The sequence below is a fragment of the Dicentrarchus labrax genome, unplaced genomic scaffold (genome assembly GCF_905237075.1).
Source record: "Dicentrarchus labrax unplaced genomic scaffold, dlabrax2021, whole genome shotgun sequence".
Classification (NCBI taxonomy): domain Eukaryota; kingdom Metazoa; phylum Chordata; class Actinopteri; family Moronidae; genus Dicentrarchus; species Dicentrarchus labrax.
Window position 1 is genome coordinate 23,438,112 of NW_026136702.1, and position 15,256 is coordinate 23,453,367.

Consider the following 15,256-nt stretch of genomic DNA (forward strand, 5'->3'; position numbering starts at 1 on the left):
TTTTGTCTGCATCTGTCAGTGGGCCATCACAGTAAGAGTAGGCATAATAATATGTTAATTCCCCCACAGGAGACAATTGTTGTTCTCTGCAAATAGGTTGGGAAAAAAGACTTGCATATATCTGCAATCAGCCAAAATTAGCTGGAAAATATGGGCATATCTGCAAAAATCTAATATTGTGAATAAACAGGAACGCGGTGTAATGTGATGTAATCGCTCCTATGAAGTATCACAAGTGGAAGGTCAGGTCAAAGGTTAGAGCATAAGTCTCTAACCTTTGACCTGCCTGCTACTGATTAGCTTGCTGGAAATAAAAAGTAAATTCTGCCTACAGCATTTCCCCTCTTAAACCTCGACTCAAAAAGTGAAGACACGCAATTACACATCAACAATAACTACAACTACAAACTGTGGAAAGGACAAGAAAGGCTGATATCATAAAAATACCACATGTGAGTTTGTAGTTGTGACCTCATGAAGAAATGCCTGTGTGTCTGTGAGGTACACAAATGCATACATACACAACACATTTAAATGTGTGTGTGTGTGTGTGTCGCCTCAGTCTAATGATGTGGAAACACTGAACGCTCCACATCATCACTAAGAACATGAAGAGATCTCATTGGCCCTGACACACACACACACACACACACACACACACACACACACACACACACACACACACACACACACACACACACACACACACACAGAGAGAGAGAGAGAGAGAGAGCCATACTAAGACATATAACCACACATTAGGATGAAACACAGACTGTGTTCAGTCAGTAAGTGAGATTGTTGGCAGAGAGTGAATGAGGTTTCTTATAATTCCATTCACTTAATTTAGATTTCTTCCTCCATTCAGGTACATAAAGTGAAACAGGTCAGCCCCTTCTAGAGATTTAAACACTGTTTACGTGCCACAAACAAAAAGTGGAACAGAAAAAACATCAGGCTGATGATTTACCTGTTCATACAGGCCTACTTTTATCCTAATGGTGGCGCTACAGCAAAGGCCAGGAAGTCCCAAAATCAAAAGGATCCTTCGTGTCGGGTTCAGATATGGAGCTTATTAAGACTTACACACACAGTACACATACTGAGCTGTGGAGCCAGGGTATTTTCACATCTAACGGTGGTGAATTTAGGGTTTATTTCCACTAGTTTGACCACAAAGAATACAGTTAAAAGGTGATGCTCCAAACAAGACTCTTATTCTGGGGACGATGAGGAGGCAGCAAGGACAGGAGAGGAAGAGAGCGGGACGGAGTAAGACAGGAGAGGGATGGACTGGGACAGGAGAGGGACGGACTGGGACAGGACAGGGACGGGAGAGCGGCGAAATGGTAAAGGGGCAAGGGAGGTCGGGGGCACCATAGAGGCAGCGTGAGTTGGTGATAGTTGCAACAGTGTAAAGACTAATGAGAACAGTTTGGTGACTTTTATTTCGTTTTATCGAGTTTGAATAATGTGTTTAACAACGTCTTAGTTCGGTATAAGAGAGAAACTTTAGAGGGCGGCTGTGCCACAGAGGCAGAGCAGGTCAATCCCTAATCGGAAGGTTGTTGGTTCGATCCTCTGACTTCTCCCGCCACACGTCAAAGTATCCTTGAGCAAGATACTGAACCCCAAATTGCTCCCGATGCTGTGCATCAGTGTGAATGTGTATGAATGTGTTAGTTTCTGTTTGATGTTGGGTGAATGTGGCACTCGTAAAAGCGCTTTGAGTGGTTGGAAGACTAGAAAGGCGCTATACAAGTACAGATCATTTAGCATTACCAGAAGGTGTGCGGTTGTATTTTTCTGTTTAATGGGGAAAACTTTTCTTTTCCTTTCTTGAAATTTTAGTTAAGTTTATTTTGTTCAATAAAGCTGTTTGAACTTGTTGCATGTAGAGAACTCGCTGCTCACCTCCCAGCTAAACCTACTGGGGCGGTGACTGAGGGGGTTGGGGCACTGGCACAGCACACACAGATTGTTGGACTGACAGTGGCCGGTTGGAAAATTTTAACATATATCCCAACCCTACATCACATTGACACAAAATGTACTATTGCCCCAAAGCAACCCTGCTTACTGAATTGCGACAATTCTCAAAATAAACTAAAACAGAGATAGTAGAAAGGTTTGTTACTATGGTAGAAACAGTATAGAAAAATCTCTGTTAGTAGACAGATTTTAATCATCTCCAGTTCTATCATCAAGCCCTAACAGAATAAGCTGTGAAGTAATGAAAGTAATGTTTTCATTATGCAGTAAAATGCTTTCCTGTCGGTGTTTTTATTATTATATCTGATGTTTTTGGATTGATATTACTGCTGCATTAATGTTGCATTTTACTGCTGTAGATGTTTATGGTTAAGCTTACTTTTTTTAAACTGTGGGGGAGTTTTGGCCTTGATGCCCCAATAAATTTGTATTTATCGAAGGCCATGGTGACCTTTTTTCCAAGACTGAAAAACTACCGGTTTTGTAGTGGCACCCAAATATGGGCATATGAATACACTATCAGACACATACAATTAGGGAGTTTTAAGTTTAAACACCAGCATCATTCTTTATTCACAAGGAAGTCTCCAAAATGTAAAAATCACAAGTAAAGTAGGCGATGGACTGAATGTGTGAATGTCGGGTTTGCTGATCCCGTGAGCAGAGGAGACTTTATAAATGAGGAGGAATCTGACTGACGGTATTGAGACCAGGCCGTTGTCTGCTACTGTTGTTCTCATCGGGGCCGAGTATCGACGGCGGTGTCCCCTTCCCTCTTTGTTCGATACCTGTCCTCCGCTTCCTGTCTGCGCGACACCCGACGCCGCCGCTGTAAGTGTGTGTGTGGCTTATGCTGCAGTATTTGCAGGCAGAGCGGGTGAGCTGGGATAAGGTTGCATGTTGTTCTTTTCATGGCAGCATTTTCCTGAGTGATGGAATCCCTGAGAGGATTTAATGTTGGTGGCAGACACGAGCCTCGCTGACCATAAACACTGTGTCTCACTGCACAGCTGTCTCACTGCACAGCTGTATGCAGGACTCAGGTGAGAGAAAGGCAGGGAGACAGGTGGCACAGAAATATGTGCATGTTTACAGTTGACTTCATTAGCCATGTTTACATCAACACATTTTGAAGTATCTCATAAGAAAAGTTTGATGGAAATCACAAAATCTGAAAAAACTTTGCCAAAAAAGTTCTGACAAAACTTAACTGATGAGCTGTTCTGGTCCAACAGTCTCCTCATCGCTCTCATGGCTCTATAATACATCCATGATCACTGCACACAGATCTGATAGGACCTTCCTCACATCAATACAAAAAACTAACAGAAAATTGTTTTTCACTGTTTGAGGTTTGACTGCAGCTCTTTTAATTACCTCATCCTTTTGTTTCCTCTTCTTTTGGTTTTCTGACTGGAGAATTGGCACCAACTGCTGCTTATCTCAACGAAACAACTCCTAATAAACAAGTATTCATTCATTTTCTTTTGTGATACATTTAGATGGAAACGCAGCTTCTGATGAAAGACCCAAAAACATTCAACTGACTTCTGTTTAACGTTACTGACTCTCAAATACTCAATCTATCTGGAGAGTAGGGCTGGGTATTGTTAAGAACCTCACGATTCGATTTTGATTCTTTAGGTCACAATTCGATTCGATATTGATTTAAATGCTTTGATATCGATTCAGTGCCGACTTCAACGACTCCAAAACCGACGGCGATTTCTGTCATGTGTTTGCGTGTTGGTATTGCGTATCTTGGTTCCAGTGTGTATACCATCTTCTTAAAACCCCCGTTTTCCATGACACTGTACGGTCGTAGGTCCTTTACATATGAAGACGGCCACAGACTCTGTTATCTTCTGTGCGCGGGCAGAGTTTGGCGGCAGTTTGCAAAGGAAGGATCTGTTGAGTTGCGTCTGTTTTGAATCCACAGGTTTAGCCGCGGGTTACTACAGAGCATCTGCATGGTGTCGGCTTAAGTGGTTGCGCAAATTTGTTGTGTTATTGCAGTATTTTAGTACTGCCTGGCACAGCTTACGCACTACCTTACCTTTGTCTATTTCCTGTGTTCCGGGTTTACACTGCTTTTAAAGTTGAAGGCGCTGGTTTAACACTGCTGCTAACTGCGTTGGTTGCCATGTTGTGGTTGTGTGGTCGAATGCGGCCTCCGTCCCTACAATGCAAATCACACAGAGGTGTTGCTCAACGTGCCCCCACTGGCCAGGGGCTTGAATCGATTCAGAGGATTTAATGAATCGATATTGAATTGGGAAAAAATATATTGCAATGCATTGGTGAATCGATATTTTTACCCACCCCTACTGAAGAGGCCAACAAAATTCATCAATTTAATAAACTTGCACTCTCCCACAGACCTTACTTCCTCTTTAACCTTAAAATCTAGACACTTGGCTCCCATGGTCTCCCATACCTGCAAGCACTGCTGCCTATATGGAAGTTTGAATTTGTTCTTGTGTGTGCGTGTGTGTGTGTGCGTGTGTGCGTGTGTGTGTGTGCGTGTGTGCGTGTGTGTGCGTGCGTGTGTGTGCGTGTCTTTTGGCGTCCTAAATATAAGCTCGTCACATCGTCCAGAGCGAAGCCAGTGGACAGCTCAGCTGAGGCAGAGAAATGGTTTTAAGTGCTGCTGCTCTGCTCACACAGCACACTACGGAACACAAACACACTTTCACAGTTGAGACCAACACTGGTATTTATGGAAGCTACTGACAACCAATATTTCATGCACATATTCAAAAAGCCCAAAACTCTCAGTACTTAATACTCCCAGAGCAGAACAGGATTTTCTGCAACAGTATTTGGACACATCACAGGACACTAAAATCCCCCGCCAGAATAAAAACCACAGCAGAGTACCCGTCGACATGAAGCAATGAACTGCAGGTGACAGGAAACTTGGGGCAGTGAACGAGACTGTGTGAAAGAGACTGTGTGAACATTTCTGACCGTAGGCAGCGACAATCAAAGCCCAATGTAGGGCTTTATCTGGTCACATATTTGCCATTGTATTCGGTGCATTTACAATGACAAACAATGCAGAAACATCAGCAAGAGATGCTTTAGTGGTCTGATCAATGCAGGAAAAGTAAGATTTATGTACTTGATTAGTTTTTCAGTGTTAACAGTGAAAAAGCGAATATTGTTTATTACAACTAATCATTATCAGTAATTACAACACTGTACTCGTCAAGTTCATATCTTCGACCTGGGAACAGGAGCAGTCAGACGATCTGACTGCGAATTGTGTGCTCACGGCTACAGTAAGTACAGTAGGTCAAACCTGAAGCAGGAAGCTGGTCCATTTTATGGCTGGGTGATCTGGACCAAAAGTCATATCCCGATATATTTAGGTTGAATATCGATATACGATATAAATCCCGGTATTTTTTCCACAAAGTGAGAGCAAATGTTCAGTTTTTTTTTTTTTCTCTCTCTCTCTCTCTCTCTCTCTCTCTCTCTCTCTCTCTCTCTCTCTCTCTCTCCACACACACACACACACACACATATACACACCTACACACACGTTGTGACCAGAAGTTAGACTGCATTATAACTTTTAAATTAATATTTTCAGAAGGCAGTAAGGCTGTTACCACTCACCAAAACTGCTACCGTTATTACACAAGCAAGTACAATTACGTTAAAACAACGTAACGTAGGTTAACGCTATTACTGAGCTGTACATTAGGTTGACTCAGCAACAAGTGTCTGTAACGTTAGTAACATAACGTTAATGACATGATAAAGATTTGCTGCCTGTAAACAGAACAAGCAACCCATCCCGACTAAAACCACACTCAATATTAACGTTGGGTTTTGCTAACATAAATCATGCCGAGCTTAACAAGCTAACGTTAGCTAATGTTAGCAGGTTAAGTTACCTATAACATCAGTTAATTACTCAGCAGTTAGCTAACCTAACAGTCTGACAACGTTACAGTCTAAATTATGGATGTGAACACAAACATTACGTTAGGTTATTGAAAGAGGAGGGGTGGTGGCGGGGGCGCGGGGAGCAGTGCAGAGGGCTCCGGGTCAGCAGCTTGCTTGGAGCAAGGACCACAGCGCAAATCTGAACTATATCGATATATATCACATTTAAAAATATATCGATATATTTTTTATATCGATATATCGCCCAGCCCTAGTCCATTTGGGTAACAATTTTAATGTCAACCTTCATTGTCTCTCCCAAATAAGTCCGTCTAGTTACTGATAGAATTGATGGACCAAACTAGAAGAATAGGACTCGAGTTGTTATAAACTGAAAATAAATAACAAGACTTTTAAATACCATTATGAATGCAATTAAAAACCTACTTCATCTCTATACTGGCCTAAAAAAAAGTACAAAGCATATGAAGGGGGATCGGTATTTGGTTCCATGTTGGCTTCATTTTGTAGTTGTTAGAGCATGATTGATACAAATGTTTCGCAAAAACACCATTAAAAGTGAGACTGAAAAATGCAGCTTTACACAAGTAACGTCAACTTCATTCATTCAATCAATTTTTAAGACCTGTCAAAATCATATTTAAGACATTTCAAAGCCTAAAATTCAGATTCTTTGATTTGACACGTTTTAAGACCCTGGGGCACCCTGTTTATGGAGAGGGAAAAAAATGTGCTCGTCAATATGACAGATGTGTTCTCTGTGTTGTAGCACCGGAGGGTAAAAACAGACGCTGTGAAGGACTCTGTTTCTTCAACATGCCCTTTAAAGTGCCATATTTTGACTGAGGTGCCCCCCTCAAACACACGCACACACATACAGTATATACAGATACACACACACACCTACATCAGCAGCAGTAGTAGCCCCCCTGGTGAGACGACACTGCTAACACACTTCCTAAAGACTTCACAGTGTGTGTGCATAAAGCTGCAGCACTCACACATGCTTCCATGTGCATGTGTTTAAGTGTGTGTAACTGTCAATCTGTGTTTACTGTGTGTAGACAGGTATCTCCATGTGTTAATGTCTGTGTCCGAGTCTCAAAGAGTGGGGTTTTTTTTGTGTGTTTCTGCCAGCCTGTGTACATCTGTGTGTGTGTGTGTGTGTGTGTGTGTGTGTGTGTGTGTCAGTTTGCATGTGTCTATCTGCATCTCCCTCTGTCACTGCGTTTGTTTTATGTGTGTGTGTGAGTCTGGATGTGTGTGCTCACCCATGCTGTTGGTGGAGCTGCACCACATCAGCAGACAGCCGGTACACAGCAGGTTGAGAGCCCCAAACAGCAGGATCCTCCACGACTGGAAACGACAACAAACAGACAAAATAACTGTTAAAGAACAATGACAAAAGGAGCAGAGTGGCTCAACCTTTGACCCCCCACAGGGGTCATTCATTATGCACATGGACTGATGGGGATCTTATTCCTTTATGTAATGTTCCTTTAGGAGAAAAAAAAAAACAAAATCATGCCATACTTAATTCCTGATGAGAATTTTGAGACTAGTCAATTTATCGGACGATTTCAGATTATCACAGAAATATCAGTGTCAATGTAAAAACTGTCAGAGAACTTTTGAAATAATTTGTCTACCAGAGAACACTGACACTTTGCACTAAAAAAGGTCCCCTGAGTACAGAACAATTCTTATCAAACAATTTATTGGCTAATATATTGTTATTAGGCGTTTTAAAACTAACCTAAATTATATTAAATCAGTGAAAAACATCCTAAGGCCTTTTTTAATGGAAACTGGAAATGAACTAAAGACTAATTTAAAAGCCAAAATTTCCAGTTAAAACCAAATGTTGATTATCAGTAGAGAAGGACAGGAAATCCATAGATAGGGACTGTTTGTTATTTATCTGTTTGTGTTTTATCATGAGCCCCCCAAAAAAATATTTCTCACTGAGCCTCCCTGACTGACTAGGGGAAAAAGCATGACCCCCCTCTCCACCATAACTCACCATATTTGATTATATTCACAGCAAATGTAGGTAGTATTCTCCAATACTATAAAAAGCAACCATTTTGCCATTACTCTGATCTGTGACTCTTAAACCTTGGTCCTCTGACGTCCTTTGTCCGGACTAAAAGCAAACTACCAGCCCGACTTACTGCGTCCTCTCCTATAGTACTGTAAAAGTTGCCTATGACAATGTAAGCTCTGAATAAAATGCTAACTTTGATGGTCCAACAAATGCAACAACCACACAGCATGGAGGGAGTGAGAGTTCTCGTGGGCTGAGCAGGGTTTCCCCGACTGTCAGTCAGCGTCCCGCAGCAGACACTCTGGCAGATGACCAGCCGCTGTCTAATCTAAATCCAAACCTACAAACCAACTGGGAGCTGCTGTGTTTTGCTGCTGGATGGAGAGTGAGTTGCCTACCCCGTGGTCAACCTGGTATGTCTGAGATTTGGGGGAATTCTCTGACTGAACAAGGCCTGGCCGTGTGGCCTAACATGTTCGCTACAGTCTGAATCAGTTCATCACAAAAATACCAGCTCAGGGGAAGGTCACTTTCAGAGGACGTGAGAGCAGAGAACAGGCTGCGGAGAAAGAGCAGCTCTGCTCATCAGTAATATCTGCAGATTTTCACACTATATATTTTAGAAATGTATTTGCAAGGAATGTAGCTCTAACTGCAACTTTAATATACTGAACAAGTATTAAGGGACTTGGTAGTTTATTATTAATCATCTTCTGATGAATCTATGAGTCTACAGGCAGAATAAAAACACACATTAAAAATTCTGCCATTCTAAGCGACCCAAAGTCAACATATCCACATGCCGGCCAACAGGTGCATGCTGGGGCTGACTTTAATGGATAATCTAGCCATGAGTTCTTTAGTTGAGCTTTCTGCTACTACTTGATAATCCCAGTCACAGTAACAAATGTTGGGTGCTCAGTCTACAACCTCACAAGTCCACTATACGGTACAGTGTGTAAAGAATGTGCTCTGTCTCTTTTGGCTTCAGTGTGACTGTGTTTATGTGCTGCAGCGCAGCATTTATACTGCTGTATAGGAAGTACCAAGCTATTTGATTTACGCTATGTATTTATGCATGTTGCACGAGCCATGGTGGCCATAGCCTTTTCATCTTTCATTTTTGTTTAACTGCATGAGTTTTGTGCTATTTTCTGATGAAATCTACCAAGGCTACCTGAGGAAGGTGACTGTACATTTATAAGTTTTGGATGCATAGCCTGCAAAGTGCCCACCTAGTGGAAAAGTTAATTAGTTTAGATATTTCTCAATGTTATACTTTTTAGTATTAGGCAACCAAAACTAACTGGTCAAGGTTAGGAGATTGAGGCCTGACTGTTGGTAGGGGACAGGATGTGAACAACGGTCTCTGGTGTTTAAGTCCAGAACAAAGACCTTCCTATGAGGTTTTGTTGGACATTAAGGTCACCTTATTACTTCCTCCTTTGTTTCTGAGAGACGACCGTTCTTACTCACACAACAACCACAAGTCACCTCTCAGGGCAATGTAAAGATAGGTTGTTTAACTGTTTGGACAAATGCAGTTGTCTTTCATGGGTAAAACAATCTTGCTGTATAACAAAGACCAGGTTTTTTTGCCCCATACAATCTGTATCTGAGCCCATTCAACAGTGTTCTTACTCCATCTGGCTGGATGTCAATTCAGCAGAATTTTCAATGAAGAAAAAATAAAAATAAAACCTTGAGTCTAAACTTGCCCTCTGAGCAGAAAGAGAGAGAGAGTTTGTGTGTGTCAGGAGGAAGAGAGACAAGAAATGGAACAAGGGAACGTGTGTGTGTGTGTGTGTGTGTGTGTGTGTGTCCTGGCCTGTCACTTCGTGTTGGAGTCATATGCCGTGGTGGGGAGCGCCGAGTGCTGTGAAATCTACAATTACTGTGGTGTGCTGTGTTATGACAGCACTGGGGCGTCTGGTGACAGCACTAGCCAGCGACAGGCATGGGAGACCTACAGTGTGTGTGTGTGTGTGTGTGTGTGTGTGTGTGTGTGTGTGTGTGTGTGTGTGTGTGTGTGTGTGTGTGTTTGTGTGCATGGATGCGTGCATGTGCCTGTGTGTGCAAACAGAGAGACAGCATTTGGTCCAAAACATTCCCAACCCCCCTTCACGTACACATACACTCAGCGCCTGGAGGAGAGTGCACAGTTGTTAAACCCTGACGCACTGCTGCCCCCGTCCGTCCGTCAGTGGCGACGCCTGGCTGTCCGCCGGCATAACGGCATGCCAACATATTGAGGTTACATGTGACATTGGAGTGACAGAGCTGCATCGCCCGTACAGCTGCTCAGTCACCAGGTACTGTATTAAATAAGGAGCCCCCACTGACGCCAGGCCTGATTACATCATTGTTGAGCACCATGCCATGCTGCCGCATCACCGGCCAGTGCCGAGCAAATGTGTGTCACCATGGTGAGTAGAGGCGTGACTCATATTATCCTCTGAAGAAGAGAGGAAGAGGAAGAGGAAGAGCAAGAAGGAGAAGTCAGTTTCTTCATAACGGTCAGGGAGTATGTATGAGGGGATTTTTTTTGACCAAACTAAAACCTGCAGCATGCCGCCAACGCAAACTGCCAGGGCTCACTTCCAGTGGCAATGAGAAGACAAAAAATGTCCTCTCCCACTCTTTGTCTACTCAGATCGGAGCCGTCAGGGCTCTGTTTCTCCAGGGTGGCCGTGTTCTCCTCTCAAAATAAACCTACTTACATAATGAATCAGCAGCGGCAGCGGCGGGCGGCGGCAGCCTGTTAACATGGACAGAGGAGTTTTCCGACTGGGTTGCTACAGCAGAAACGAGAGGACGCCTGGTCCTCTCACTCCCCTGTCCTCCAGTCATGTCTTTCCTCTGCTGACTGCCTGCTGTCCCTGCTCCAGTTTCATCGGGACATTTTGTTACTGCAACAGTGTCTGATGAGCTCAAACCGCAATGTCTATAAACATGAACTGTACAACGGACATGGTGAACGGAGTCTATTACTATTCTTAGGGCTACAGTTAACAGGGAACACAACTGATTTTACCCATACACGTTGAGTTTACTAGTCGTGAGAAATCCGAAGAGAGGTCTACAGGGTCTAATGAGGACACAGTAGTGAGTTGCATTGCACTGCCTCTGCTGCTTCAATATTGAACGTGACTTTTTAAATCTGTTTTTTCCACAAGTCTCCCAATTTTGTGGAGGAAGAATACTATCACTCAGTGTCCAGTAGGCAACAGCATTCAATATGATGAGTGCCTTGCAATAGACTGCATAGATGATCTATGCACAGTTTTATCATTTCTGATTAAGTAAGGAGTGATGGAGGAAGTCTGCTGACACTACAAATACATTTGTTTGATTTGTATTAATTCTTATTCTAACAATTTGCACTTCACAGTTTTACAGATGAGGTCAAAAGCACAGGAGCACATTCTGACCCTGTTCTTTAAAAGAAGATTTAGAGACTAACTGTCTTTCCTGGTCCACCCTGGGATGAGGAGGACTGATTTATAAGGAGGCCCTTTAAATGCAGCTCTATTGGCAGAAATGGAATATAATATTCATAAACTTATCACAGGTCTTTTGTGTAGAATGACTTGAAAATTAAGAATCGTGTTTGTTACCTTAGAGTAGTGGTTCCCACTACTTGACTAAACTGAGAATCCCTGACAAAGTGACATATTTTATGGATATTTCATATTATATTTAATGCATAACAATAACAGTAGAGAACAACTGTAAACTGTACAATGAACCCAAACTGTGAACACAATAACTGTCGGAAGTTTGTGTAAAACAAGTCATTTATGAGATGTGTTTTGATATTTTTAGGAATTTCTCATACAATCCTATGTCTGTATTATTATTCTTTATAATTTTTTAAAATGATACATACTTAATAGACAAATTCAGTGTTTTTCCCATTGATCTATTAGCTCTTTGGTTGTTTTAACTGCATACTTTATATAATATAATGCAGAACGAGGCTGTTTAGCAGAGCTTGAAGGCTCTAAAAATAATTTTGTTTAGTTTTCTTCACAAAAATGAACCAAATGCTGAGATATAGTCCTACAGTAGATATATTTTTAAAGTTAATATCAAGAAAGCCTCACAACCCCCAGCAAAGCTCTGGCGACCCCTAGGTTGGCAACCAGTGCCTCTTTTCTTCTTCTACGGAGTCCGCCGTGTTTCTACAGTAGCTCAGGACAGACAAATCAAACACAGCTGTAGATTTTTCACAAGCTGCAAGGCGAGCAGTATTCCGTTGGTTACAATCTGCAATCTCACAGCGAGATAACACTAAACCTACACACTGGTCCTTTAAACATGGGCAAATAATTAAATGTTTTTGCTTTTAGTAGACGTTTTAAGGGGTAAGGCTCATGAGAGGGACATGTCTATCCTCAAAGGTATTCATGGTGTTACCCTCGGTTGTTCACATGAAAGGTAACAGAAGTAGTTGTGAGAAGAGAGATAAGTTAAAATCCTGCATCCTCTCACACCTGAACATTCATACGGTGGGTGGGCTTGTCAGATCATCAGCTTTGGAAAGCACAAAAACTGTAACTCGCTAGAATTCTGCTGTTGGAAAGGTGTGTGGGGAGGATATTTCCAGAGCTCGTCAATTCAACAAGCACTTAGGTCTAGAGTCGGTTTCTGACATATAGATTTAAAGATAACAGATTTCAGCACAAAATATCATCCATCAGCGACTCTGGTGTAAAATATGCTGCTGTATCCGCCTGTAAAAACTCCTGTATCAGTCAAACTGTACCTGAAATCGGATGTTGACAAGACTTTGGTTTATTTCACAACACAAAAGGTAACAGGAGACCTGAGACGAGGGCGATGAGGTGCTGAGGAAGCACATCTCAACTTTCGCCGGTTTGAACTATGTTTGGCCCCTAAGCCGTGTACGACACCGTGTAATCCAATCCAAGGCTCTATGGGGAAGCAAGACCCCCTGCCAGTGTGTGGTCAAAGTGGATTATAGCACAATAACACTGACACACACACACAAAACAATCATGTCTGAGGTTCTTTCACATTCATTATCATCTCTCCAGTGTTTTCTCTGCAATTTCTACAATCCATTTTTTGCTTAAACTCTACATCTGTCCCTGTTTTGTTGTGATGCACGGTGCACTATTACTTTTTTTGATGTACTCTGTGTAAAAAAACAACATTCCAAGCATTTAAAGCTAACATGTTTTTTCGGGAAAGACCGTTGTTCACTGTTTTCATAGCAGTGAGTTTAGAGTTGGTGCTGATGTGGAATATGTAATTTATGTTTATCAGGCAGATCACAGCATGCAGTAGGAGAAGGCCCTTTCCTGGCAATTAAATCATCATAAAGTAAAGTGTGGCAGACACAGAAGCAGTCATCATGCTCAAAAAGACCAACAGGGACAGGCTTTGGGTGATTTTGAGGATAACTTGGGAGAGTTTTGGTTTGGTGCATAGAGCAGGAGACAGGCAAACAGGGCACAAGTGGCTCTAAAGTATTGCATATCATATTCAAAACTGTTACTGCAAGTGGTTTCATCATTTCTAACAAACTTGCTAAGCTTCTATACCAGGTTGGGAACTACTAGTATACTGCACTGGCTCCCAACCTGGGGGTCCCAACCCCCACTAGGGGTTGCCAGAGCTTTATGGGGGTAACAGGGTCTTCTTTATTTTAAGGGGTGTTAGACTGATTTTGAATAGGCAGTATGCCTGACAGCATTTCATAATTTTTTTTAAATACAATTAAATAGTTATTTTTTAAGTCTAGATTACACCTATCAACCATTTTACACAAACTTCCTGCAGTTATGTGTTTACTGTTTGGGTTCATTGTACAGTTTATCAGTTGTTATGCACAGTATGAAATATCCCTAAAATATGTCACTCAGTTGTCAGTTTACTCAATAACAGAAAAGATGTCCATTTCCCGTTGGGAACCTGTGGTGTCCTGCATTCAGTCATGGCTGGCGATAAATTGTAAGGTCAGAAGTGGGAAACGTCTATCATTTTTGTTTGACTGAAGTACTAAGAACTTTAAATTGTACTGTGAAAGTCTTTTTTTCACTGGACCAGAATTGTTCTAACTTATTTAGCAGGAAAGCTCCTAGCTGAGTTTACAAATCGGTGTCCCAGCCAAGAATTATCTAGAGACCTTACAAAAAGTAGCTCTGTGTGGTGCATTTGCACAAGAAAAACTATTTTACTGCCTTACTGATATGAGCTTTTTCCATCATATTAGTCCATGTTGAGTGGTTTACCCCCTGTAACCCAAAATGCTATCAAATCATAAGTGAGCTCTTTAATGTCAAAACGAGGTCTAATTTCCACTGCACTCTAAATAATTACTGACCCAGAAAGAAGAACAAATAATCAGATGGCGGTGATGCTTGGTGGAACTGGTTGCAGAACTGGTTCAAGAACATTTTAACACAGCGTTAAGTATTATTGCAATTTACTGTATCTGACATGAACCCAAGAAGACCATAGCTGATGCTTGATACTCTAAAAGCATATATTTGGTGGAGAACTGTATTAAGAGGTCTTTTAGTGGGCGCCTAGTTAGCTCAGTCGGTAGAGCTGGCGACCCATATACTTAGTTGCTGCAGCGGCCTGGGTTCGAATCTGACCTGCGGCCCCTTGCTGCATGTCATCCCCTCTCTCTTTACTTTAAAAAAAAAAGGGTCTTTTAGTCTTTCTAGTTTGGTGTAGGGCTTCTCAAGTTCCGGCGATAAAAAGCAAAAGCAGTGCCACAGCAGCAGATATAGAGCCTACAGGTGGAAGCCTTCCTTGAGGACAGGTCAGCCTACCAGACAAAGTGGACCAGCATTCAGCTTAGGCCACGATATGAAGAAGACCTGAGATGTGCAATAACACTTCAATAGTGCGATGAGGATAAGACTTGCTTACCTTGAGGTAAATATAAGAATATCAGCCTGCTTGTCTTTAAATTCAGAACAGAATTAGAACTGAATATTATTAATATAACCACATGTTGTTTTTAGAGCAGCAACAGTAATGTTTACAAAAGCAAAGTCACACTATATACACTCAATAATATCTCACTGGAAACAAATGGCAATGTCAATAAAATAAATCATACTTCTGGCATCACAATACTGAGTGAAGGTTAGAAATAAAGGAGAACACAGACATCATCATGTCATCATGTTTATGCTTGTTGGACAGGTGTATTGATCAAGTACTGGCGTTTTACAATAGAAGGTGTGATTGCACTCACTTTCAGTAACGAGAGTAGCTGTCGTTAACTCGAGTAATCTTTCAGATATCATCACTGTC

The 15,256-nt window shown here is 41.8% G+C and overlaps 1 protein-coding gene across 1 annotated transcript in view; it reads right to left on the bottom strand.

The window, feature by feature from the left end:
* The window catches only part of slc30a6 (solute carrier family 30 member 6), a 66,850-nt gene that overhangs the window by 47,326 nt on the left and 4,268 nt on the right, over nucleotides 1–15,256 (bottom strand). Inside the window, exon 4 of the mRNA XM_051418162.1 lies at nucleotides 7,182–7,266. Within this exon, the coding sequence (XP_051274122.1) occupies nucleotides 7,182–7,266 (85 nt within the window). The remainder of the gene's footprint in view (nucleotides 1–7,181; nucleotides 7,267–15,256) is intronic.